This window comes from Salvelinus alpinus, chromosome 32 (genome assembly GCF_045679555.1).
Source record: "Salvelinus alpinus chromosome 32, SLU_Salpinus.1, whole genome shotgun sequence".
NCBI classification, from domain to species: domain Eukaryota; kingdom Metazoa; phylum Chordata; class Actinopteri; order Salmoniformes; family Salmonidae; genus Salvelinus; species Salvelinus alpinus.
The window spans coordinates 18,610,383-18,638,276 of record NC_092117.1 but is presented as its reverse complement, the minus strand read 5'-3'; the positions used below and the strand labels follow the sequence as shown (position 1 = coordinate 18,638,276).

Sequence of the window (27,894 nt, the reverse complement as noted above, 5' to 3'; positions counted from 1 at the left end):
TTCCTCTTCTGGCACATGTAGGCCTTGGAGGAGGAATTCACACGCAAGCTCCAGGAGCAGGAGGTCTTTTTCAAGATGAGCGGGGAGTCGGAATGCCTTAACCCCACAACCCAGAGCCGAGTGTCCAAGTTCTACCCCATCCCTAGTGTGCACAACTCTGGTTTATAGCCCTCCTCAGCACAGGAACATACTGGCTGGGCTCATAGACTCTGTCCCCATGGTGGTGGGGAGGACCTCAGCCCTGTTGTTATCTGGAAACTAGCGTTGGTCTATTGTGGATCTTAAGCTAGTGTGATGTCTTCACACAAGCATGTACATATACTAATGTTCAAAAGTTTGGGGTCACTTAGAAATGTCCTTGTTTTGTAAAGAAAAGCAACAAAAAAATATCCATTAAAATAACATCACATTGATCAGAAATACAGTGTAGACATGAATGTTGTAAATTACTGTTGTAGCTGGAAACGGCAGATTTGTTTTGTAAAGGAATATCTACATAGGCGTACAGAGGCCCATTTTCAGCAACCATCACTCCTGTGTTCCAATGGCACATTGTGTTAGCTAATCCAAGTTTATCATTTTAAAAGGGTAATTGATAATAATGTTAGCACAGCTGAAAACTGTTGTACCGATTAAAGAAGAAATAAAACTGGCCTCCTTTAGACTAGTTGAGTATCTTCAGCATCAGCATTTGTGGGTTCGATTACATGTTCAAAATGGTCAACTAGTCTAAAGAAGGCCAGTTTTATTGCTTCTTTAATCAGTACAACAGTTTTCAGCTGTGCTAACATAATTGCAAAAGGGTTTTCTAATGATCAATTAGCCTTTAAAAATGATAAACTTGGATTAGCTGACACAACCTGCCATTGGAACACAGGAGTGATGGTTGCTGATAATGGGCCTCTGTACGCCTATGTAGATATTCCATAAAGATTCTGCCGTTTCCAGCTACAATAGTCATTTACAACATGAACAATGTCTACACTGTATTTCTGATCAATTTGATGTTATTTTAAAGGACAGAAAATGTGCTTTTCTTTCAAAAACATGGACATTTCTAAGTGACCACAAACTTTTGAACAGTAGTGTACATATGCAAGAGCACACACTTATGTCTACACACACACACACACACACACACACACACACACACACACACACACACACACACACACACAGCAGTGTCAGCTGTCATATAGAGGGATGCAATCACAACACTTTCCTTTTCAAGCCTTTATTTTCCCTTCTTCCCCCTTACGATTTCACCCTTCTCAGCTCCAAGGAAAATGTTGTCAAAAGTGACATTTGCACTTTTCTGAGCATGGTTATGTTTTACCACTTTTAAAATAGCTCAGGCAAATTTCAAACCAATTGCAAGTACCAGGTTTATAAAGAACCCAGTGCCTAAATGAATTGACATAGTGATCCTGCTTTTCTCCAGACTTGCTCTCTTACCTGCTGCCCAAGTGCTCCCCTGAGGCCTTTTGCACTAAAATGGCTGGAAATTTGTACAAACCATGAAATACCATCAAACCTTTATTTTTCAGTGATCCATATAAGCTGGTGCTTGAGTTAATTCTAAGGTCATTGATATCTGTTAACAAATACATGTAATTTTTTGGTAAATCGTGAAGTGCTCATTCACGTGATGTACTATGTATGGAGTTGTGATTTATTTTAGATACTGTGCTGTTGAATCAATCAAATCAAACTGTCCTGTATATTAGAACAAATGTTCCCACTTTCTCCATATTGTAATCACTAGATAGTTTTTGTTAGACTTCTGGGTTGTCGTCATGTCAGTCACCTTTCCTGTTAAAAATCGACACAGCTTATTGTCTTTTGGATATACTTTGAACACATTATTTTGGATGTGGCAGACATACATATTATTACGCTGAAAGGAATGTAAGCCGCTGATCATAATTTTGCACTGTTTTATGTGAACTGAGAATATGCAGTAATGGACTGTTATGTATGTACAGTGAGCTCCAAAAGTATTGGGACAGTGACCCCAAAATATTTTGGGCTCTGTACTCCAGCACTTTGGATTTTAAATGATACTTTAACCTCATAGTCGTTGTATCATTTCAAATACAGAGTACAGAGCCAAAACAACAGAAAATGTGTCGCTGTCCCAATACTTTTGGAGCTCACTGTGTCTTACAGTCAGTAAAACAAATGAGGGTCTACTTGGATTAGTTCTATTTTCAAAAGACTTTTTGCCGCCTCTACCCAAATCTATTTTATTTTTAAATGAACTGAATCATTCAAAGCAGTGGCGCCTTGCATTTTGTTCTGTATTTATACTTTTATTTTCAATTTGAAATATGTCCTTACTATTTTACTGGGTTGGGGTCAATTCTAATTTAATTTGAAATTCCAATAAATTGTTTGAATTCACTCATGAAGTGGAGAATTTAATTAAATTCTAATATTTTTTAAAGTCTTCAAGCTATGGAATTAGACTGTTTGGACTTTTTGAATTGGAATTGTAAAAACATGTAATCTTTGGAATTAAATTTGTACATTTCCCAGTTAATAAAATTAATGCACATAGTATCAAACATTGACTGTATGATTTGTTTTGAATCATTTCAACTTGTATTTCTATATTTCCAGCATAGCTAGGCTGTCTGAACAGTGATATGGTAAGCCTGAGGGAACTGAATTAGAATTGGAATTTGTTGAATTGTTGCGATAATATTGAGTTGAATGGATTTATCTCTGAAATTAAAGATTGATCTGGAACTTGAATTTAATTAAATGGATTTTACAGGGAGAGAGATTTGAATTGAAATCCTGGAATTGACCTCAACCCTGCTATTTTATGATTACCAGTTTTCTAAATATGTATACATGTTGTATCAATGTACATCTCAATATAGTCTTTGGACATCGTTTTTGGATGGACAATATGATATCTGTAAATGGAAGTCATTATACTGTCCTAATTAGTTGATTCAAATAAGAATGTATGTACTGTATGTATTTATAATATGGACAAAGTACTGCTGACCCCTTCAAGTGTTGAGTCCCCTTGACATGATGGCAAGTGCTCTATAACAAACATATTCTTATAGCATGTCATGGTTTGTGTATGACATCCTAATAAAACATAGATGGCATGCAAAGGGTGAATGCTGTTATTTTATCACAATGACATCACGTCTTGAATTCTGGATTTGTATTGGGATTGTGGGTAATATTACCCATAATGCACATTAGGTTCAGGCCATAGAGCTAGATGGGGGTTTCATCTTTGTATCTGGACCATTATAGCATCTGTGACAGTATGGGCAGCGCCATTGAGGCAATCTCCATTTTGAAGTAGTCAATTTTCTTCTTCACGATTGGCTGATCCCTCCTGATGACCCGGGTTAGACATGACTCGAACAAGGTCACCAGGAGGGTTCAGCCACCCAGTTGACTACATTAAAATGGTGGAAGCCCTCAATGGCGCTGCACATGCTAATACAGCATTTTGACCACTAGAGGACTCTGTAATTATTACCACTAGAGGACTCTGTAATTATATATATATATAATTTTTTCACCTTTATTTAACCAAGTAGGCAAGTTGAGAACAAGTTCTCATTTACAATTGTGACCTGGCCAAGATAAAGCAAAGCAGTATGGTTCAGGCATTATCATATTTCTATTTTCTTTGTTTTACAAGCAGTTACTTTTTCAAATACCTACAGGCACAAAAGTATTGCAAGTAATTGGATATTGAAAATCAACAGAGATTGATTTAATATATAGCCCGTCATGAGCCTATTGTTGTTGCATTTAGATATAATGTGGGACATCTTATCATCCTGAATAAACATATGCATTTTTGAGGTCAGGTAAACTGTATTTAAGATGTTTGTTAATGGACATTTGTGCTGTAAATAAAACAATAATTATGTTAAACTGTGTTTTTGTTTGTTCTTACTAATAGTATTTATTGTTATTTGTAGAATTTACTTCAAGGTACAAAAAGCTGGTCAACATCAACATGACAAGAGTCCATTTCAGTGCAGTTTTCTTTTCTCCACACAAAATACATTCCAATAATTTTCAATACATGGCTTGACAAGGAATAAACATTTATTGAAAATTAAGTTTTCTGAAGTTTTAATGAAAATAAAGAATAAATGACAATTGTTGTTTTGAGTGGTTCAAAAGTGCCAAAGTAACACTTAAAAGTTTTGGGTGAAAATTACTTTAATGTTATCAATAAAGCTAAGATCCATAACTATCATTATCTTTTTGAAAAGTACATTTTCCCATGAGTTCCCTTGAGAAAAAGAACTAGAGCTTTATTAAGAAAGGTAAACACGATACACCCACATACTAGAATATCAAAGAGTGCAACCACAACCATGACCAGCAGCCAATGTATCACACTACTTCAGACTGTTAAACACATTCTTTAGTGCAGGGGTCTCCAACCTTTTCTAGCATGAGAGCTACTGTACTTCAAAACTATTTTTTACTTTCAAATAGGCACATTCTTCTCTTCACCTCTCTTCCCCGGGTCCTTGTTGTACAATATGTGTTTTCTTGTAAAATAATGGTTAATAAACAACTCTAAGGGGCCCCATAAAATTACTGTATTTTTGTATTATGTTTTTTACTCTTAATATTACAATTATTCATAGAAAAATAACAAAAATTGATGTTCTGAGTACATGTCACTGCTTAAATCACATCAGACGACCAATTTTGAGGTCTGGAAAAAAAACATACATTTTGATTTTTGAGTGTAATTCCCCTTTAATTGCGCATTTAGAAAGAGAGGAATGTCTGAGTCTATCAATGTCTATGTTAGGCCTACTTCTGCAGCACGTCATGGCAGAGTAAAAAAAAAAAAAGGACACCCAATTGATACAAATAATCATTATATATTTCTGTCAGGTAGGCAGAAGGTTTTTGGGGAAAGTCTCTGTGTACCCACAAGACGGTTATCATTACTAGCGTCACTAACAGGTTACATACAGAGTGATAGACACATTTGTGAACCATACAGACAGAAGTGCAATATTGCTTGAAATTAATTGCCAGATATTTTGTTATATTTGGCTTTTTAAGCCAATAGTGGCTAACATGGGGTGGGATAATGTCAATGTGGCTTTGATTGGATGGTTTCCAGGAGCTTTATGTTTATGAAGGTTTGCAATGGAACACCTAAAAAAAATCATGTACTTTCAGAATTACTTGGCGACCTACTCATAGGTGGGCTGCGAGCTACTGCTAGCTTGCGATCTATAGTACCTGAGACCTCTGCTTTACTGCCATTGTAACATTTCCATTTCATCCATTGTATTCACACTCAAAAAAGAAACTGTAATTGAATAGGCAAGCAGGCATATTCTAACGTAATGTATGATTTTGACTATGCACAGGACAGAAGAGCTGAATAGAACTAAAGCTTTATCTGATAGATTTGGTGAAGCTTAAAACACCTTAGACACCGATGCTTCGACGCCGACGACCAACCCTAACTTCACCTGCACCTGGAAAGAAAACAACGGAATGAAAAACAGTTGCTGAGCTGCACGTGATTTTGTTTCACAAAAATCCCAAATGGTGCAAGCAAAGTGAGATGTTTACCTTTCTCTCCCTTCTCTCCTCTGTATCCATCCTGACCATGTAGCCCCTGCAGTCCTGGAGGGCCTGGGCGACCCATCTCGCCTGCAGATAGAAATACCATTACTCCTGTTATGTCCTAGTGTCAATCCCTGCTGGAAATGTAATTCAACAGTATGACCCTGTAGTATGACTACCGTACCTCTGTCTCCTTTGGGTCCGAGGTACCCCCTGTCTCCTTTCGGTCCAGTATTCCCTGGGGGGCCAACAATGGTGCCGTGGGCTAGAGCAGAGAGTACACGCCATGTCAGAGGACAGGAGGCAAGGCCACAAAGCTTTTCAGCAAACATTTGCTTAGCAATTCTTCTGGGTACCACAATTCAATTCACAACTGTGGACTAGTTTAGTATTTAGAAAAAAAATTGAATTTGCCCCAAATCTTACTTCTAAAGAAGTCCATGAGGTCAGCAGTCACGTTGCCGTAAGCCCCAATGACACGGCTATACCCGGGAGGTCCAGGAGGCCCAGGGGGTCCTGGGAGGCCTTGGGTCTCCCAGGAGCCTCCTCGCTGGTGACCCTCAGACAGGAAGTCCTGCAGTAAGCCCTGGTCTGGAGTAGCAGAGGATAGACTGTTTATATACTCTGTTTGTACCTAAAAGGTCACAGCACCGTCTAAGCCACAGTGCCAAGTCAATCAAAGCCTCAAACCCAATCAAGTCTCAGCACTTATACTGTAGAAGCACACAGTTACAGAGACACACTATTGCTAGTCATTCACTCACTCTTGATGTAGTCTGTCACTCTCAAGGCAACGTTGGAGTAGTCTAGTGACTCTGTCAATCTCCCAATGTCACTCTGGCGCTGCTCAAGGTCAGAAGAGTAACGTGGGTCACTCTGGGCATAACTCTGACGGTTAGTCTGAACCCCACCAGGTTCTCCAGGGTCTCCTTTGTGACCACGGGGACCCTGAGACCCAGGAGGACCTGGTGGGCCAATGAAGGAGTGCCGTATACTGTCACCTGGGAAATAACACAACAATAGTTAATGTGATGTAGAGTGTCAGGTTAATGTCTATTCCAATGGATAGGGAAGAGGTCAACACACTGCTGAGGTACGCCTGGAGTTCTGTGCGGATGCTTTCTCGCTGGTAGTTTCCGATGTTTCTACTATCTCCATAGGAGACTACTCCGTGAGAGTTCCCTGGGGGCCCCTGAGGTCCTGGGGGGCCGGGTGGGCCTGGAGGACCACTGTACCCAGAACCTGAGATGAGACAGAGACAGATGTCAAACCTTCATGGTCTTTGTCTACTGAGAGCAGAAGGATGGAGAACCTCTTAACTGAACCAGACTCACTTTGGAGGTAATGCTGGACGTCCTCTATCCTTAAACCCCCTGAGGCTGAGCTCCTGTAAGATAACCCTCCTGGGGTACCAGAGGGGCCTGGGGGTCCCGGGATACCTGGAGTACCAGGAGGACCAGGGGCTCCAGCAGAGCGTCCAATCATCGCACGGAATTGTGAATCTTAGAAAGCGGGAAAGTAGGAAGAAGACAAAGAGTAAGCAGTAAATCAAACGTGTTTAGATGATCATAAACACAAGATACCTCTGTAAACCCCAGAGGGTGAGGTCTTACTTTGCAGGAGTGCGGAGATGTCACTAACACCGCTGGAGGAGCCAGGTAGCCCTGGAGGCCCGGTTGCACCCGGAGGTCCAGGCTGCCCACCACCGATCCCGCGCTCTATAATAATAATTTAAAAAACACCATCCACAAGGTGAGAGATTGAAGCCTGGTCCATAAGAAACCCAAAGACATTCATGTTACCCATCCTGTGCGTGTGTTTTGCTCCAGTAGCCCCTTCTTACCGTTCATGATTCTGAAGACGTAGGTAGCCACTTCCTGTGGGTCGTAGTTTGCCGTACTGCCTCCTCTGGCTGCTGGTCCTGCTGGGCCTGGAGGTCCGGGTGGGCCCATTACATATCGCCGTACGTCATCCCCTGAACCAATCAGTCAATCAGTCAATTGTAAGTATTTGTACGTTTTTTTTATTGGCCCAAACATAGTTTTTACAGGTTTTTCTTTTTGTACATTCTAGACACATATTACATACATGGCACTTTTTTTCACAGTAGTTACGAAGTAGAAATTACATAGTATACATTATATATTGTGTTTTCAGGCATAACTATCAACAGTAAGTTGCTATGGATAAGAGTCTGCTGAATGACCATGTAAGTACTCACTCTGTAGCATGACAATGAGGTCGTTGACAGACATTGAGGCAGAACCAGAGCCAGACCCAGGAGGTCCTGGGGGGCCTGGAGGACCCTGAGCACCACCGCCGAAGCCTGATCCTGAACCTGAAACAAGACAGTACAATCATTAGGCTGCTTCCACTCTTCCACAGAACTACAAAATTGGACAGGAAATGAACTTACGCTGCAGATAAGCGATGACACGAGAAGATATGTCCTCCACAGAACTAGAGGATCCAGAGGATCCAGAGGATCCAGGGGCTCCTGGGGGTCCAGGGAGGCCACGGGGGCCGGGAAGACCAGAGGACATACTCCTAGCATTAACTGCAAAGGACAACCAGCACAGGTTAATCTAAGTAGAGTATAAGGCAGCTCTGTCACTATATTTCATATGGGAATTATTACTTCATGACTTAGTGTTCAATGCGCCTTAGAAGAAGACTCTTACTTCGGAGATAGTCGTTGACATACTGACGCAGATCAGGAGGAGCGGAGGCTATGCCTGGAATGCCTGGGTGTCCGGGAGGACCCGGTGGACCAGGAGGACCTGGGAACCCTGGGCTGGCTGCCACAGTGCCTGTCAGAAATTAGATAATTAGATACAATAGTCTTTATTTAATGAGAAGTATCTGCATTCATGATATGGTCAGCTATTTAAAGTTGTGCACATTGCTTCAAAAATTGTTGTTAAGTATGTCTTGATGATCTAAGTTTGTCTAATGTTGTGGGTGGAATTTTGACAGCAGGTCAAAGATGAGTGTTTACCTCTTGCAGAGCCAGGAAGACCAGGAGAACCGGGAATTCCAGGTTCGCCTTGGAAATGGGGAGAATAAGACAACTAGTTATTTCAAAGACTGAGTCTAGACCTGCTACTTTTACAGGTACCACAACCTTCAGAAGCTCAGTGTATTTGTTCCTAATTACGATTCCCAAGTGTTGGTAGTTTACCTTTCCGTCCCTCTGGTCCAGGAACCCCTGGAGTCCCTGGGGGCCCAGGTGGCCCATGTGTTCCACCGTATGGTAATGCTGTGTGGAACAAAAGAGCAAAGCAATTCATCAGAAATCTTTTGTTCTACTATACATACTTCTAGACTTCTGCCCGTTAGACTATGGTCTATAGCAGGGGTTATCAAACCTCTCCTCTGGGCCCCCCAGCCATTCCATGTATTTGATCTATTCCAGAGCTAGCACCCCCTGATTCAACTTTTCATCAAACCCATGACTAGGTGAATTAGGTGAGCTAATTTAGAGATGAGCTAGTCTGTGGGTCCCAGATGAGAGGTTTGAGAACCACTAGACCAGTGGTAGACTATGGTGGGCCACAATAAATTCTCATTACTGCGTCAATAACCTCCTGTATCAGAGTTGGTCATGTTTTTTTTTCAATCGCTGTTGGCTTAGCCTTGAGTTGGACCAAGATAAGCTCACCTCTTTCAGAGCCTCCTCCTGGTCTTCCTGGGCTCCCTGGTAGACCAGGCTGGCCTGAATCTCCTACAAGGGAACATGGGACACAGGGATGAAGGACAGAGGATTAGCATTTCCAATGGGAACAACCAATGTGGATCTAGATAAGTAGTTCATTCTGTTATATGAATTGATTTCCACCAAATGTAGCTTTTTAGATTGTAGGGGGACAGACCACGTACCTTGGTATCCTCTTGGTCCTGGTGTACCTGAAGTAAGAATATTTTTAAATACTTTTAGATGAAGATCATAGGACTAGGAGATTACGTTTGTGATGATAAACAGAGCCAGTTTAGAGTATGCTGTCAGTATGCATCTGTAATGCCTCTGACAGGCAGGTGAAAGGTGTCTGAAAGGCTTACCAGGTGATCCTTTGGGCCCAGATGGCCCGGGAGGTCCAGGGGGTCCAGAGAAGAATGTTCCTGAAAGAATTATAGTGACAAGCACAGCATTACAATGCAGCCAAAAAAAGCTCTACAGAAATCTTGGGTCACTTCTTTAACTCGATTGCGTTATGGGTTTGGTCATGTAAGTCATGTTGTTATGCACCTGAATTGGGTACAAAGCTTCCTGACTCTCCTTTCTCTCCTCTAGGACCAGGTCTGCCATATCCTGAGAGGCAGAAGCACCAGGAAAATCATATGATGACATCAAGACTCAACATTTAGCCAAATCCAATAAAAAAATACATCAGTAACTTGTGTATTGTTGATTTTCATTCTTAACATGGACACACTTCTCACAGGCTTACCTGGCTCTCCTGGGGGACCAGCTGGTCCTGGGAGTCCTGATCTTGAGTCACCTGCACGTCCAGGGGCTCCAGGGGGTCCAGGGGGACCAGGGGGACCTGCTTGTGCAGCAGCACTGAACTGTCCTGGATGAGGACATCAAGAAGAACCATGAGGTTAAACAAGCATCTGACTGTTTTATCCGCAACGTTATGTTTCACTGTGTTGGACTTGAGTGATACTTTTCAATGTGTGCATGCTTGGGCAATAAGGCAAGCATTGCTCGAGTCCACAGTGTCTTCTATAACATGCCATTTACATCAAAAATGTTGATTTGGTTGAAAAAATATGAACTTATCCTTTAATTAAATTATAAGCATCATTGTAATGAGTACTCACTCTCAGCTCTGGATGAGCTGACGGTTTCACTGGTTCTCACTGAGATACCTGCCTCTCCCTGGAGTCCCTGAATACCCATCTCACCCTTCAGCCCTCTCTCACCTTTAGGACCTGGGGAAATAAGCATACATACAGTATGTCCAGGACACTTGGCCAGAAAAGAGATAGCATGTATAAGACCAATAGTTTAGCTATCCACAGATCCATAGATTATCTGACTTACCAGACTGGCCAGGAAGACCAGCAGGGCCAATGGGGCCTGGGGAGATTGAAAAGTTGTATTAGAAAACACTGTTGTGTTATACATGTCATTCATATTGACCAAAACAACATAGGTTTACAGCTAGTTAAACTACGTACAGTAGAAACTACATGGTATCACTATTACAACTTTGTTATGTTGGGGTTGTGACAAACCACAGTGCTACAAAGCTAAACAGGAAGTCTATGTCTGACCTGATAACCCTGGGGGTCCGGCTTGACCGGGTGGTCCGGGGCTTCCTGGGGGGCCGGGGATGGCCACAGAACTGGATCCCCCTGAGGAATCACCACAAGCAGTTTTAGGTACACACTGACAGTCATACAGATGTATAGCTACTGTAAACACATCACCGCTGTTATGCAATAGTCAACCGGTTACCTGCATTGATGATTCTTCCTGGTTCTCCTGCCTGACCTAAAAGAAAGTTACACAGTCATCACAATATCAAAGTTTAGAGCCCTCCATTTTCTAAAAACAACGTATAGGAGTCAGCTGTTTTACCCTTGGCTCCTGGTTGTCCAGGGTTCCCTGGTATTCCTACAGTGGGAAGAACACTTTAGAGGAAAACTGATGACAAGAGTGATGAACAGACTTCACTTGAGCTTGTCGTCATAATTCTGTTACTACACTAAATCCCAACTGCAACAACATACCTGGTGGCCCTTGAAGCCCAGGTGTTCCTATAGGGAGAAAGATCAGTTAAGATACATTTCAATCTTCTCTTTCAAGTGGATACAATGTGATCCTTTTCTGTAGAAAAGCCAAGTCAGGATGAACAGGAATGTAAATAAGAGAGGTGTTCAGGGAATATTGAGCGTGACACAGTAGCTTACCTGGTAGGCCTGAGTCCCCTGCAGGGCCAGATGGACCTCTGATCCCTGGTAACCCAGTAGGACCGTGATCACCTGAGGATGACATCATCATTATATAGGCCTATTGTACATAACACTTGACGTATTATTTCCTGTCTTTTTACATAGAACATATTATTCCCTCTACCTCTTTGGCCTTTGTCACCATCAATTCCAGGAGTTCCTGTTTAAGAATTAAATAAATGTATTAAACCACGTTAAGCTCTAGAATGAGTTTGGGGAGAATGGTAGAGATTCAAAGCGCAGCCAGCCACTCACCTGCAGATCCTTTGGGTCCTTTCTCTCCGGCTGGTCCTGGCAAGCCTGATAGTCCTGGGTCACCTGAGGGAAAAGACAGTTGATTGGAATACAGTACTGTCAATGCCACATGCTGCATCATGGGTCATTTAAATCCTGAATATGTTGCTTGGGATGAAAGTGCCTTTCGTATATCTATATCACGCCAGCTACGCACCTGCGGCACCACGAGGTCCTTTCTCACCATGGTCACCTATTATAAAAAATAAAGGTTACTACTTAGCTACTGTATGTCATATGGAAAATACACAGGCATGTTACTGACTATCTCTTAGTGGCAGTGGAGGCTGGTGGGAGGAGCTATATGAGGACAGGCTCATTGTAATGGCTGAAATGGAGTGAATGGAATGGAGTCAAACATGTGGTTTCCATATGTTTGATGACCTTTAAGTTTTTATTGAAGACTCATCTCTTCAGTAGGTCCTATGATTGAGTGTAGTCTGGCCAAGGGGTGTGAAGGTGAACGGAAAGGCACTGGAGCAACGAACCATACTGGCTGTCTCTGCCTGGCCAGTTCCCCTCTCTCCACTGGGATTCTCTGCCTCTAACCCTATCACGGGGGCTGAGTCACTGGCTTACTGGTGCTCTTCCATGCCGTCCCTAGGAGGGGTGCATCACTTGAGTGGGTTGAGTCTCTGACGTGATCTTCCTGTCCGGGTTGGCGCCCCCCTCGGGTTCGTGCCGTAGGGGAGATCTTTGTGGGCTATACTCGGCCTTGTCTCAGGGTAGTAAGTTGGTGGTTGAAAATATCCCTCTAGTGGTGTGGGGGCTGTGCTTTGGAAAATTGGGTGGGGTTATATCCTGCCTGTTTGGCCCTGTCCGGGGGTATCATCGGATGGGGCCACAGTGTCTCCCGACCCATCCTGTCTCAGCCTCCAGTAATTATGCCGCAATAGTTTATGTGTCGGGGGGGCTAGGGTCAGTCTGTTATATCTGGAGTATTTCTCCTGTCTTATCCGGTGTACTGTGTGAATTTAAGTATGCTCCCTCTAATTCTCTCTCTCTTTCTCTCTCTCTTTCTCTTTCTCTTCTCTCTGAGGACCTGAGCCCTAAGACCATGCCTCAGGACTACCTGGCCTGATGACTCTTTGCTGTCCCCAGTCCACCTGGTCGTGCTGCTGCACCAGTTTCAACTGTTCTGCCTGCGGCTATGGAAGCCTGACCTGTTCACCGGACGTGCTTGTCCCGGTCCTGCTGTTTTCAACTCTCTCTCTACCGCAACGGCTGTCTCTAACTCTGAATGATCAGCATTGCTTGATGTTTGGGGTTTTATGCTGGGTTTCTGTATAGCACTTCGTGGCATCGGCTGATGTAAAAAGGGTTTTATAAATACATTTGATTGATTGAAAATTTGATTGATGCATTTGACACTGTTTCATTTATTCCATTCCAGCCATTACAATGAGCCCGTCCACCTATAGCTCCTCCCACTAGCCTACACTGCTTAGCGGTCATGGATAGATCAATGTTTTCTCCTGCCAAAAGTAAAACAGCACAATAGATTGTGTCTCTATGTTAACACATAATTCCTAAGACATACCTTTGATTCCCTGAAATCCAGCAGGACCCCTCTCCCCTGTAGCAGAGAAAATGCATTATTGAACAGTTCAATACTCGTATTCATTAATTCAATCAATGATCACTGGATCAATTAGCCCCACATAATGTAAGGACATACTGTACCCTTCGGACCAGGTAGTCCTGATTCTCCACGGAAGCCTTGAGATCCTGGTTGGCCTAGAAGCATATACAGAGAACAAGGTTTTAACCTTTCACTGAATGTGCTGTGGAATAATTCCAAAAGGCCAATGCACACTTAATTCAAACTTTCATGAAGGCTACTCAGAGTTTATATCTCAAGTTAGGATGTAGCCCTAAGTGAATGAAGGAGACTGACCTGGCGTACCAGAAGTCCCCGGAGCACCCCCTGAGCCTGGAACAGAGATTTAGAAAGGAGATTAGAAACCTGATAGAGTGTATGCAATACCCTTCATTTTGAAATACACTTCAGAAGCACAATTTTGTATGGCCACCCTCAGTTTGACATTGGTAGTATACTGTAAAAAAGCCAACTCAACCAATTGCTTAATCAGCGTTATTCTGTGAGTTGAGGGGGACTTAAAAACAGTGGAAGCTGCTGAGGGAAGAGCGGCTCATAATAATGGCTGGAATGGAGCAAATGGAATGGCATTAAACACCTGGAAACCATGTGTTTGATGTATTGGATACCATTCCACTTATTCCGCTCCAGTCATTACCACCAGCCCGTTCTCCCCAATTAAGGTGCACCAACCTCCTGTGCTTCAAAAGGACAAGAATCAAGCTAATGTGTTAAAGTTAGTTTACTCAACAAACTCTGCTCGAAGTGAGCTGAATATGAAAAAGCTGATTGAGTAAAATTACAAATTCATGTTTGCCTTTGAAAGGCAACGCTGTAAAAAAGCCATTCTTGACCAATGGCTTAATCAGCGTTATTATGTGAGTTGAGTGGACATCAAAAAAACACGCCCATCATTATCATATTTTCCAGCATACTCTATTGCAGGTTGGTTTTCAGAATTGCTTGTTTCAATACCTGTGTTTTTGTGTGTACATTGATTGGTTGATTAATCTTATGCTACACAAACATAAATACATACATTTTTCTAAACTAATCCAATCTGTTAGTAGTTGCCGTTTATATTAATCTTCTCAATGCAGGTTGAGGGGGATTAAAAGCTCCAGTTGTTGGATATCCTCACGCTGGCTGGATTCCAATAGGAATAACCCATCACTTTGTAAGCCAACATAATGTGACTTGCAGGTTTGATGTGGACTGTAAAAGAGTTTCAGACCACTGAGTTAGGTGGGTCAATTCAATGTCTATTCCACGTTGGTTCAACGTAATTTCATTGAAATGATGTAGAAACAACGTTGATTCAACCAGTGTGCCCAGTGGATAGGATCTCAAAGAAAGACCTTATGATATACACTTACTATACCAAACATTAGGAACCCCTTCCTAATATTAAGTTGCACCCCACCGACCCCACCTTTTGCCCTCAGAACAGCCTCCATTCGTCGGGGCAAGGACTCTACAAGGTGTTGAAAGCGTTCCACAGGGATGCTGGCCCATGTTGACTCAAAAGCTTTCCACAGTTGTGTTAAGTTGGTTGGATGTCCTTTGGGTGGTGGACCATTCTTGATACACACGGGAAACTGTTGAGCCTGAAAAACCCAGCATAGTTGCAGTTGACACAAACCGGTGCGTCTGACAACTGCTACCATACCCCGTTCAAAGCCCCTTGCATTTTGTCTCTTGCCCATTCACCCTCTGAATGGCACACATACACATTCTATGTTTCAATTGTCTCAAGGCTGTAAAATCCTTCTTTAACCTGTCTCCTCCTCTTCATCTACACTGATTGAAGTGGATTTAACAAGTGACATCAATAAGGGATCATAGCCTTCACCTGGATTCAACTGGTCATCTATGTCATGGAAAGAGCAGGGGTTCTTAATGTTTTGTATAGTCAGTGTATGTAATGTATTGTCATAAATTTTGCACTGGGAAATATGCAAATGAGTTTGAATAAATTCTCAAGTTGAATTGTATGTTCACTCAACCTAAAATTTTAAGTTGAGTGAACATACAATTCAACTTGAGAATGTATGTTGGTTCAGCTATATGCCCAGATGTTGAGCCAACTCGCAATCCTGTTGCAGCTGGTTTCGTTACAAATATACTTTGAATCAATATTTATTTTACAGTCTATCAAACTCATTCCACGGAGGGCCGAGTATCTGTGGGTTTTTGCTCCTCCCTTGTACTTGATTGATGAATTAAGGTCACTAATTACTAAAGAACTCCCATCACCTAGTTGTCTAGGTCTTAAATGAAAGAAAAAAGCAAAAACTCACAGACCCTACTGTAGGTCCTCCATGGAATGAGTTTGACACCCCTGGTCTAGAGTGAAGCGCTACTGTGTTTATGATCCTCTCTGAGACACACAGTCCCACTCATAGCCCTACCTTTGGGCCCAGCCGGGCCGACTGGACCAGCAGGACCAAGAGATCCTGATTCACCAGGAGAACCTGTGAGAACAAACCCAAATTGATGATCATTTAACTATTTTTTACCTGGAAAGTGGACCATGTAAGTATGCAGTCTATATAAATTAGGAAAATCTAAATTCACAACCTACCTTTATCCCCCTTCTCTCCAAACCCTGAGGGTCCTGGCTCCCCTCTGGGCCCTCCAGGCCCCTCTCGGCCTCTGAGCCCTTGTGGCCCCTCAGCTCCATGGTCACCTACACACACACATGCACATGTATAAGCATACACATAGTTTGACTTGTAACCCACTTGTTTAAATGGGTCCATATTAGCTTTTTGATAAAAGCTGGTTACAAAATGAATCAACACAAGTAATAATTTTAAAAAGTGTTAACGTTATTGTACCTTGACTTCCTTTTTGTCCTTTGGGTCCTTCGTGTCCTGGGTGACCAATGGCACCTGGAGGACCTGAAGTCAAAGGTGAGAGGTCAAAAATGTGTGACATAAGTACCAAGTTATTCTTAAAAGTCATACTGTACTGTCAATTAAACTAGTACTGAACCAGCATAATGGTAACTTCCACATCATACCCATTGTCCTTACCTGGCAGTCCTGGGAAACCATTGTCACCTGAAACAAAGAAAATAAAGTTTACACACTTGGTGACAGCAAACTTCAAATTAAAGTACAATAAATACATTTCTTTATATAAGTCTTAAAAAAACAAACCTTTAGTTCCATGATTCCCTGCTTCGCCTGAAGCAAAGTAAACAGAATACATGAAACAAAGCAGAAAGTGCATTGAGACAGAATAACTCCTTAAAGTATCTGTGTAGAGACATAATTCTTTGAATATCCTTGGATTACACAATTGTCTCCATTGTTTGTACTCACAAAATACACATACTGACAATATTTTCACAAGAGATCTTACCTTTAGTTCCCGGCTCTCCTCTGTCCCCTTTCATTGAAGAGGTAAGAAGGGCTGTGAAACAAAATAAGCACAAATAGGGGGAAAAAATGAATGCTCAGTGAATTCAGTAAATATTTAATGTACATATACCATAAATGGTGAATGTATTTCTTATGTTCGAGTTCTAGTCATGTTCATGTTTGTACAATACCTCTGAATGACTGAGACTGCATCTCAGCTCTCAGTAGTTGCTGTATGGTCCTCTGGAGGGCAGCATTGTCCGTGTGCCCGGCGATGCCAGTGCCCGTGCCAGTGCCAGTGCCCATCCCCATGCCCAGGCTGGTATCCAGGTTCAGGGTGTTGTCGGAGCGGGCCGCGCCCCCAGTGTCCATGTAGGTGCCAGACTGGGGGTTGTGGATGTCGTTATTGGAGGCTGACAGGCGGCTGGTGTGAGCAGCGGTGGAGGTGGACTCCAGAGCTGCCACTCGAGACTTCAGATTCCTCACGTCCTCCGCTGTGGAGGGACACAGAGTGTGAGAAATGTTTCTAGAGGTAAAGAGGATTGTATACAAGTTCACTATGTTCGGTATCTCTACATGTTTTGACTATATTGTGGGCATTGGTCCTAGTTACATCTTAATTATACAGATGTAGGATCTTAATTTAATCACTCTTTTGTTGCAGAGAGCTTTGTGATTTACATAAATGAACTGAAAACCAGCACAAACACACGGTTTTATTACAGTTTTTTTCAATTGCTAATATGCATTGGTCAAAACTGAAGTCACAATGTCAAAACTCTTCACACAGTAAGTGAAAAAGAAGTGTATGTGGACCAAACTGTGAATAATTTTTCATTGCTTTCACACAAAATGCATTCAATGACCACATTCTCCGAAATCCATGAACTCTTTTCTCATTCATACTCCACCACCTGCAAAACTATATATTTCCAGCACATGTTTTCAAATGCAAACACACTGTTTCTAAAACTGTTAAAAACACATTCAAAACAGAATGATGGCAAATGTCGCGCAGTTCTGCAGTAAACATATAAACATATAGAAAATCTCAGCAGAATAGTTGATCATTCCAAACACAGCTGATTGCAATTTTAGCTGAAAGCCTACCCAAGTGTCCTGTTTTTAGTCTCGTTACCAAACAGACAAAAGAGGACGGCTTCAGAATAATTTTGTTTGGAAACATGGATCAAGGAAGACAGGTTGGTGGGGAAAGAAGAGAGGCAGGGAGAGGGAGAATATGTGGAGGACAAAGGAGAGGAAGATCAAGAGCGGTGGTCTCTGATGAGATAAGGGCCACAATTTTTGACCATATTGTAAACCATGGTCTCTCTATGAGAGAGGCCGGTCTAAGGATGCAACCAAATCTGCAGCATTCAACAGTTGCATCAATAGTATGAATTTTCCGGCAAAGCAACAGGTGAGATGTGCATCCTTCAATGATTATTGAACTACATACTACAGTACAATACAGTATGTTCACATTTTTACATGTACTTACATTTAGAAATATATTGATTGTTTTGTGTTTTTCAGTAGGATCCAATGGTTGCCTCCCACAGGAGGGAGAGGCAGAATATTATCAGATGGGCAGGAAATTTCCATTGTTGACATGGTAATTGGCAACAATACAATAAAACGGCGGGAAATTCGGGACAGAGTGCTGGCAGACTAGATCATTTTTGAGAATGTGACTACGGTCAGCACAACGACAATTGCCAGAGTCCCAGAGAAACATAAAATAAGGATGAAGCAGTTGTACACTGTACGCTTTGAGAGAAACGTTGAACCTGTGAAAGAACTCCGGTATCAATATATCCAGGTAAGATGTTGGTTCAATAACCAAACAGGATACACAGCTATTCATAATGTCAAGTACTGTAAAACTGTGGATTTACTGTATTTTAGAGAGTAATGGAGATGGAAGCCAGGCAAACTGCATATACTGGATTCAACCTGGCAAAAACACGCCGCAGGGGAAGAAATGTGATTGGACAGAGAGAAACCGCGGATGTCCCAGGCCAGAGAGGCGCTAACATCACAATGTGTGCAGCACTGTCCAATGATGGTTTGCTTTTTCACAAACCACTCATTGGCCCCTACGATACAGAGGCTCATATATTTTCTGGATGACCTGCATAATCGACTTGTGCCGGCGAAGGAGAGAGGGGCAAGAAACTCCCCTACCTTCGTTGTTGTGTGGGATAATGTGGCATTCCACCACTCTGCTGCAGTCACAGACTGGTTTGCTGCACATCCCAGGATGTCAGTACTATTCCTGTCTCCATACTCCCCCTTCCTGAACCCCATAGAGGAGCTTTTCTCTGCTTGGAGGTGGAAGGTTTATGACCACCATCCACATGACCACATGTCCTTACTGGATGTGTAGACACTTCTCCTGAAGACTGCCAGGGTTGGATTAGACATTCCAGAAGATACTTTCCAAGATGCATCGCCAGAGAAGACGTGAGATGTGATGTTGATGAGAACTTGTGGCCAAATGCAGGAGAGAGGGAGAACTAGAACCCTCACAGTACTGTACAGTATGAGTGATTATACTATACATGTTGATGAGAACTAGAACCCTCACAGTACTGTACAGTATGAATGATTATACTATACATGTTGATGAGAACTAGAACCCTCACAGTACTGTACAGTATGAGTGTTATACTATACATGTTGATGAGAACTAGAACCCTCACAGTACTGTACAGTTTGAGTGATTATACTATACATGTTGATGAGAACTAGAACCCTCACAGTACTGTACAGTATGAGTGATTATACTATACATGTTGATGAGAACTAGAACCCTCACAGTACTGTACAGTATGAGTGATTATACTATACATGTTGATGAGAACTAGAACCCTCACAGTACTGTAGAGTATGAGTGTTATATTATACATGTTGATGAGAACTAGAACCCTCACAGTACTGTACAGTATGAATGATTATACTATACATGTTGATGAGAACTAGAACCCTCACAGTACTGTACACTATGAGTGTTATATACTACATGTTGATGAGAACTAGAACCCTCACAGTACTGTACAGTATGAGTGATTATACTATACATGTTGTTCTTGTTTGTAATTATTATTGCAGCCCTGGAATTTCAAGAATAATTTTTTTGTATCAACTTTTTATTTTTCACAAGTAAATTACTATGTGCAAAGATATAGAAAAATAAAGGCTATTGAAACAAATTGCTGCATTTCTGATTAATTCTTGTTACATATACTTTAGTACAGTCAATAAAGTGAAATGATGCTATTCGTATTCCATAATCAAATACTGATTTATGTGACAAATCATTCAAAGAGAAAAGAGAAAAGTTCATCATTGATGTAATGCTCCCTGTTAGTGTTTTGAGGTCAGTGTGTTATGAGTGACAATGTATGTTTTCTGAGTGAGAATTGTTTTGAAAAAGTGGCATCAGTATTGACCGATGCTTGTTAGCAATTGAAAAAAACTGTAACAGTATTGCACTTTTAATGTAGCCTACTTTTGTTCAGCTAATAGCCTAACCAAACGTTCAAATCCTGTTGCTGCAGGATTATTTTACTATGAGCATACTGGTCAAATTAGGATCCTACATCTGTAGGTCATAAGGTCAGGGGAAACTCTTGTCCCTAAGCATGACTGACCCAGGGCAATGAGTCCAAAGAGCAGGCCCAGGAGCAGCAGGGAGAGCAGGAGCAGTCCTAGCAGCCACTTCCACCAGGAACAGCAGGAGTCCTCACACCCACAGCAGCCCCCACCACGTCCTCCGCTGCTGTAGTAGTCCCCCTCTTTTTGGATCTCTGACAGGGAGGGGGAACAGAGAATATGATGGATGGGTTATGGATGAAGTGTGAGATACAAATGGCCAACTACTGATATATTTAAATCACAAATACCTGCATATGTTGCTTTGTCTTTTGTTGACACTAGGGGTGATCCATCTAAGGGATAAAATGGTGATGTATCAGCAGCAGTCTCTGCACTGTGTGTGTGGATGTTTTTAACTAGCTATACTTGTGGGGATCAGAAGTTCCTACAAGAATAGTAAAGAAACAATTTGACCAACTGGGTACGTTTTTAAATTTCTAGGGGGTTTAGGGTTAAGGTTAGAATTCATGTTAGGGTTAGAATTAAATTGACAGTTAAGAGCTAGAGTTAGTTTTTGGATTAGGGTTAGGAGCTTGGGTTTGGTTTAGGGTTGGGTTTTCAGGTGTGTGTGTGTGAGTGTGTGTGCGTGCATGTGTGTGTGTGTGTGCACATATAAACATGGTGCTTACAGTATGAATTGGAATCTGACTTCAGAAGGACTGGTGCAGTCTCACTGTAGCTGGACACCATTTTCTCCTTCTTTAGAGAATCACCAGACAGTGAACCTGTGATAATATACACATAAATTAATCTCACATCAACATTAAAAAGCAGTGAATACTCCGATACTGAAGGAGCTGTCTTACCCCCAACACTGCGAACACTGCTAGTGAAGTGTTTTCCACTGTCTTTAGTCAGGGTGAGCACCTCAGTATCTCTCTTGACTGGAACATTCTCCTTCTGCAGCACAAGGTACTTTAAGTCTTTCCTGTATGCGTCATCAGTGTGAGACCTCAAAGCGGACACTGGAGAAAAACAAATAGTCCTTTAAAAACATAAGTTGCCATAAACATGGTTCTCTAATTCAGTATCACGAAATCTATACATTAAGTTCAGCAATCCTCTAAACTCTAGACTTACTTGCAGAGGTTGACACTCCTGTGCTGACGAGACCACCACCATTCGATATGTTCTTCTGCACCCCATATCCTGCTTGCACACACACACACACACACACACACACACACACACACACACACACACACACACACACACACACACACACACACACACACACACACACACACACACACACACACACACACACACACACACACACACACACACACACACACAGTGTTAATTACATGAGTGTCTAAGTCTGTTAAAATGTATACTCTGTAGGATGAGGAGGTTCTACTATCATACCTGTCAAAGTGCCTGAATGTGCGTTAACTCCACTGGTGGTGAGGACACTACTGGACGTGGGTGCCAAGTTATTCTGGAATCCATACACTGCAGCAGTCACAGACAACACACAGAATTATACTCAAAGCTGTGAGACTTTATGTTGAAACAGAACATTTGCTTTACATTTTCTGAAACATGAGAGAATGCACTAGAAGAGCGCTTGCTTAACTGTGAGGTGAAGATATACACCCAAAACAATTTACTGAGTTCAGACGAACCAATAAGAATCATGAAAAACATACAGTATGTAGTACCCAATATAGCTAAGCGGGGGGGCGCTGTTCTGAAGGCAGCATCTGCCGTCTTATTGGATATAATTGAACTGGATCCAAATTTGGTTGCCCTAACTTGCCCAGTCCATCATCCAGAGTGCTGCTCAGTGCTCTCATTGGTTGTCTCACCTGACAAGGAGGAGGGTGAGGTGGTGTTGAGCAGGGAAGACCCCAAGCCTGGAGACATGTTGTTTGTGTTGCTATGGTAACCGTATGCGCTGCTGCTGTTGCCAGTGGCCGAGGAGATGGGCAGCGTGGAGCTAGTCCAGGAGTAGGAAGAAGGTAGGCCAGAGTCCAGGGTAGTGGTCTCATACTGCCCAGAGACTAGAGGGACCAGGGAAGAAAGAGTCTGTAAATTGAGGCTTTTTATATGTCTCAATAGGAGGAGGTAAGGAGACAGCAACAGCAAAAACCATCTCCAGCCATAAATGTATGGTAAACCATAAATAAATATCATCTAACCATCTGACTCTTGATCCTGCAGGTGTATGTTCTTGTTTAGCATGCTGCAGGTGTGTGTATCTGGCCTGTGTGTGAACTGCGTAGCCTACCTGACTGGGAGGCCTGAGTGGCGATCTTGGCCTCGACGGTGGCCTTCCTGGGGACAGGCAGGGTGGAGGAGGTGGAGGAGCGGGTGGGACTGACACTGTTGGAGCGTCCTCCCTTCACCAGCCTCTTCACATCATCCAGCTCAGTCCCTGTGTGGAAGTCAACTGAGTCAGTACTGCTATTACTGAAATAGTAACCTCCCATCACAACTGATCCACCAGATCAAAATGAATCAACTAAAATGGTGTCCAAATTTCTAAAAAACAACAGCATGACATATATTTTATGAATTGTGTCTAGAAGCCATTTCCCTGAAGACATATCAACTCACATCTGCCAGCACTGGGAGAGGCACTCTGCAGTCTGGCTCTGATTTCACTCTCTGGAATATCAAACACATTATTATTATTACTGGTATTTTATAGTCCCCTTGTCATTATCAGTCTGACAGGGTAAGGGAGGAATAGAGGTGAGTAAGCAGAAATAAATAGAAGTATTGGTATACCTCTGCTCTGGCTCCTCCCTATTCTAGTGGCACCTGACCCTGCTGAAAAGAAATACACATATTGATAATATGTAGATTCTGACTAAATTGGATTTTATTGAAATGTCAGTATGATCTCTATAGTCACAATGTAGCTACAATAAATACTCTTATACATAATTCTAAAATGTATTGATATAAAACAGTTACCATAGTCTTTCCGTGTAAACTCGGGGGAGGAGTTGCCACTTGAGCTTCCTGAATGAAAACAGGTCAAGACAGATTAGTCATTTACATTGACGCACATTTAGAAGCTGCACATACACGCACGCACGCACGCACGCACGCACGCACGCACGCACGCACGCACACACACACACACACACACACACACACACATACACACACATTAAAGGAGGCTGGTTGGAGGAGCTATAGGAGAACTGGCTCATTGTAATGGCTGGAATGGAATCAGTGGAACGTCAAACACATTGTTTCCATGTCTTTTATGTGTTCGGTGTCATTCCATTGATTTTATTCCAGCCATTACAATGAGCCTGCTCTCCTATAGCTCCTCCCACCAGCCTTCTCTGACACACACACACACACACACACACACACACACACACACACACACACACACACACACACACACACACACACACACACACACACACACACACACACACACACACACACACACACACACACACACACACACACACACACACACAATCAACAGTGTGATTGGCTGGACCCTCCCTTACCGTCGTAGCCTCCTGAGCGACTGGCCATACTCTTCCTTTCCAGGAAGCCAGGGGAGAGACCCCCAGGCGAGGCAGAGCTCTGGGCCCTCCTGGAGCCCCCTGACGAGCTGCTCTTTACCTTTGACCCGGGGCTTCCTCCATACACTCCTCCATAGCCTGAGCCACCCCCACCTCCACTGCCAACACCTCCGCCGCCTCCTCCACCTCCCCCACCTCCACCACCTCCCCCACCTCCACCACCTCCCCCTCCACCATCTCCACCACCCTCAGAGTAGTCCCCCATGTAGAACCCTGATGAGGAGCTGGATCCTCCGGCATTGACACCCACAGAAGCTGGGAGGGGCAGAGAGCATGGGTTAATCCCCCTAAGTATTTTCAGTCATAGCCTAATGTCCATGTTCCAGATTAAAAATGTACAAATTAAAATTTTAACAGATCTATTCTCACATGAGGAAAAGTTAGTTCCACTGCTGTTCTGGGTTAAAATGTTCTTTTCCAACCACAGGCCTCCAGCATTGCTGGACATAGTCCTGTGGGTACTACTTTTTGATCCACTGCCACCCTCTGGTAGATAAAGAGATACATGGCCACATTCTTCAACAGTTCTTTCAATGTGTTAGAGCAGTCCAACTCTCAGAATTTTCACAAAAACGTGGTGTGAAATGATAATCAAACTATTACAAAATCTGCATTACCAATACCTTTAATCAAACAATTTAACAGTTTTGAGGGGAATTGAAGAGTACAGAAAACTTACTTGGAGGTAAAGATACTAATCTACTTGTCGAGGTTGTAGTTTCTGTCACAACTGGAGACAAAGAGAAGAAAATCACATACAAATGTGTATTCAATTTATAAGATCCTATATCTGTGTTTGATTATCACATTTTACAGTCACAAACAGACACTTGAAAAGGGTCGATTTGGGATTCAGCAGAGGATTTGCAATAACTTTAAGAAGCCACTGGGTGGCACCCTGTATCTACAATATCGACTGTCCAATTCAATCAATTCAAACAAAAACATTCCACTACACCTCCCTGGCCTACACCCTTCCCCTAGCAACAACCCCCTCTGTGTTCAGGATCTACCAAATAGGTGCAAGGAACATAGTGATGATGACTTCACCCAGCCCACTAATAGGCTGACTGGAGATAATTGCTTTCATCCAGACATTTCACATCTGTGTATTAAAGATGGAATTAGAAGGGTTTATTCAGACAGGAATGGAAATGGATATGCAACTGGAAACACAGTAAATCACATGACTAGCAGTTGGTGACGATCATAGATCTCTACTATACAATAGACGTAATAATAAATATCTCAACAAGGTATACATTAGAATTAGGCAATTCTCACCCTTTCCCCCGGAGCTTCCTCCTGAGTGGTTTCTCTTTCTTGTTGTTAAATCATCCATCCCATGTTATCTGTTGAAGTGAGACCACATTTAGGGAAAATAATATGTCAATAGCATTAGTGTATTAAATGACTTCAATAACTGAACTAAAAAGCTTTTAGTTGTGTGGTCTAGAATTTTTTTGGTTACCATTGTAGTTTTTTGCTAAAATTAAAGGTTAACAATGAGAATAAACAGCTTAATTTCTTAAACCAGTAACACTCTCAGAAATACAGCACACATCCAAATATATGTCTGAACACGTACTGTACTCATTCATTTCCTTTTATATTCCTGAGGGCAGAAAATCTCCTCCCGCAGTCACTCCTTTCATGAAAGCACTTATAGATACAGCTCATTACAAACTAGATAACCTCAATTGATCTCAAATAACAACATCATTGATAGTTTACCAGAGTATTAAGTGCAGATTAAACACAGACTGATAACATTTGTTTTGCTTTTCAAAGAGTTATTAGCTTGCAACTGCAACTTATCATTTTACAGTAGATACTGATACTTGGCCTATTTAAAGTTTCCTCTTGGTTTAGTTAACATGCACAGCACAGCATTATCATTCCTACAATATAAATTATAATCACACAAACGGTTCACAGGCCTACTCCGACAAATCATAAGGTATTAAAGCGAAATCAGGGATAGTCCTGACTGGGCCTCAAACCCGGGTCCAGCGACTGTTTCACCAAGAGAGCCAAACTTCTTGACGAGGTTGCTACAGTAGGTGTTGGGTTAAGGTCACTACATTGTAGAGGACCTGGATTTTCAGATAGGCCTTCTCGTGCAGGCATTACATGTTACACAGAGATCATCCATAATTATTGTAGGGAGTAGCCTAGTTTGGTGATTTACAAGCAGATTCATTAAGCTTTTTGAGCTTCTACTATTTTTTTGTTGTTGCCGTGTGTGTTAGAGGCATTTACACATTTACAGTCAGTGCATGAAATTGAATAGCATAACTATTTAGCCTACCCCAGGAAAAGCCCTCAATTCCCAAAGGAGATTATGTACGCCTGAGCAAGCAGCTTTTGAATGGGCCTGAGGCCTGGGGTAAAATAACTTTGCAGTCTTCTTTGAAGATCCCATGGTAACCAAAGAACAAAAAACCCTGGTGCATTGTACTGTTCTGAGGACACAAAGGATCATCCTTTCTAACTGTTGCTCATCTGCACAAAGGATCATCCTTTCTTACTCTGGCTCGTCTCTATACCACACCCAGATCTATAGAATGCATTGGAGACTTTGGGCATTTTGAAAATCAGTTTCAGACCCCAATCTATAGACCTACTATGATTTAATATCATTTCCATTTCATTAGGTTAGTCTACTGTACACGTAGCTTCAGTTTCTGTGTCCGCACGCTCAACTCCAATTTCCATGGTCAAAACTGAACGTGCTAAAATAGGGACTAGAATACCTGCTATCATTCTAAGACAGGACATAAACACTGCACAAACTGCACGTCTCAGAACAAGTTTTTTGTCATTGAATAACGTAGCTACATCCCTGTTAGACTGTTAAAGCAATAACATTCATTCTGTATGACTGCTTATTATTAGCCTATGTCCGTGAGATAAAAAGGCTTAGCCTATGTAAAAAAATATATATTAAAAAATATATATATATATTTGTTTAAGCAAGTCAATTTTTTTACTCTTCAATTTCTTCAAAAGAAAAGGTCCTATGCCTCCCATTAATGTAGTTGCAACAATCAAAATACAGCAAACCCAGAATTTAGAAAACCTGCAGGTGCTGTCAAACAACAAAAACATTGATCATCATGAAGTGGACGTGTACCTTTACATAGTGTCTCAACCAAGGAACTAGACAACAGACAAAATAGTCCTACAGAAGAAAGTGATACACCAATCTCTAAAATTATAGGTGTCCTAATGCCAAGGTATTTAAAGTTAGTGACGCCTAAAGCCACACAACCATAATTAAATTGCTGTCTTTGTGTCTTGGGGAACTAACTAGCCTACCACCTACCTTACAGTAATCTACAGCAACAATCAACAGCTAAATCAAAAAATTTCTCCCATAAAGTATTTCTGAATTATCAGTGCAATATGCGCTTTTAAAACCTGCAAGTTCATCAAACAGTCAAACAACAAAAATATTGATAATCATCAAGTGGACCCGTGGCATACCTTTAGTGCGTGTCAATAGGAGAATCTTCAGTCAACTTCTGAAGAAGATAAATAAAATCCACTAAGATAGTCCAACTGATATCCGTCAGGTAGTGAATGTTGTTGATGTTACTGTTGCAGGGTAGTGAAGTGGTTTGTCCTTATACCTGCCTCTTTTTTTTTTTTTTTCTCTCAACTTTCTCAGGCAAGTCATAACAGGGCAATGGGCTTTTGTCCCAATCCAACCACACCCACCACCGTTGCTTGGCAGGTAACCGGTAGGCTACCCAGCACGGCTTGAAAGAAACAGTGCCCTCGGGAATGACCAATTAACTTTTCAATCACACTCAAAACATGTGCATACTCGGAGATAGGAGGTTGAGTAGTG

The 27,894-nt window shown here is 42.0% G+C and overlaps 2 protein-coding genes across 4 annotated transcripts in view; one reads left to right on the top strand and one right to left on the bottom strand.

Annotated features, from left to right (window-relative positions):
- The window catches only part of slka (STE20-like kinase a), a 34,011-nt gene extending 30,093 nt beyond the window's left edge, over positions 1 to 3,918 (top strand). For all 3 annotated transcript variants that reach the window (XM_071380349.1, XM_071380348.1, XM_071380347.1), the window contains one exon: positions 22 to 3,918. In XM_071380349.1, the coding sequence (XP_071236450.1) occupies positions 22 to 168 (147 nt within the window). In that variant the 3' untranslated portion in view covers positions 169 to 3,918. The remainder of the gene's footprint in view (positions 1 to 21) is intronic.
- Positions 3,919 to 4,077: 159 nt separating this feature from the next.
- Positions 4,078 to 27,659, bottom strand: col17a1b (collagen, type XVII, alpha 1b). Its single transcript, XM_071380346.1, has 55 exons — positions 27,528 to 27,659; positions 25,323 to 25,390; positions 24,718 to 24,768; positions 24,408 to 24,524; positions 23,961 to 24,293; positions 23,404 to 23,451; positions 23,215 to 23,256; positions 23,041 to 23,091; positions 22,712 to 22,858; positions 22,290 to 22,484; positions 21,847 to 21,933; positions 21,559 to 21,627; positions 21,285 to 21,443; positions 21,108 to 21,203; positions 20,727 to 20,771; positions 20,475 to 20,630; positions 17,010 to 17,312; positions 16,820 to 16,870; positions 16,615 to 16,641; positions 16,489 to 16,515; positions 16,291 to 16,353; positions 16,035 to 16,139; positions 15,862 to 15,924; positions 13,748 to 13,783; positions 13,534 to 13,587; positions 13,391 to 13,426; positions 12,008 to 12,043; positions 11,812 to 11,874; positions 11,681 to 11,716; positions 11,515 to 11,586; positions 11,335 to 11,361; positions 11,183 to 11,218; positions 11,060 to 11,095; positions 10,876 to 10,956; positions 10,643 to 10,678; positions 10,420 to 10,530; positions 10,044 to 10,166; positions 9,842 to 9,904; positions 9,655 to 9,714; positions 9,475 to 9,501; positions 9,257 to 9,319; positions 8,777 to 8,854; positions 8,594 to 8,641; positions 8,277 to 8,405; positions 8,012 to 8,152; positions 7,817 to 7,933; positions 7,439 to 7,570; positions 7,209 to 7,313; positions 6,930 to 7,097; positions 6,682 to 6,837; positions 6,360 to 6,596; positions 6,022 to 6,186; positions 5,780 to 5,860; positions 5,602 to 5,682; positions 4,078 to 5,504 (listed from the first exon to the last, which is right to left on the bottom strand). The coding sequence occupies exons 2-55, from the start codon at positions 25,378 to 25,380 to the stop codon at positions 5,455 to 5,457; spliced, it is 4,977 nt and encodes a 1,658-aa protein (XP_071236447.1). The 5' UTR covers positions 25,381 to 25,390; positions 27,528 to 27,659; the 3' UTR covers positions 4,078 to 5,454.
- Positions 27,660 to 27,894: the final 235 nt, after the last annotated feature.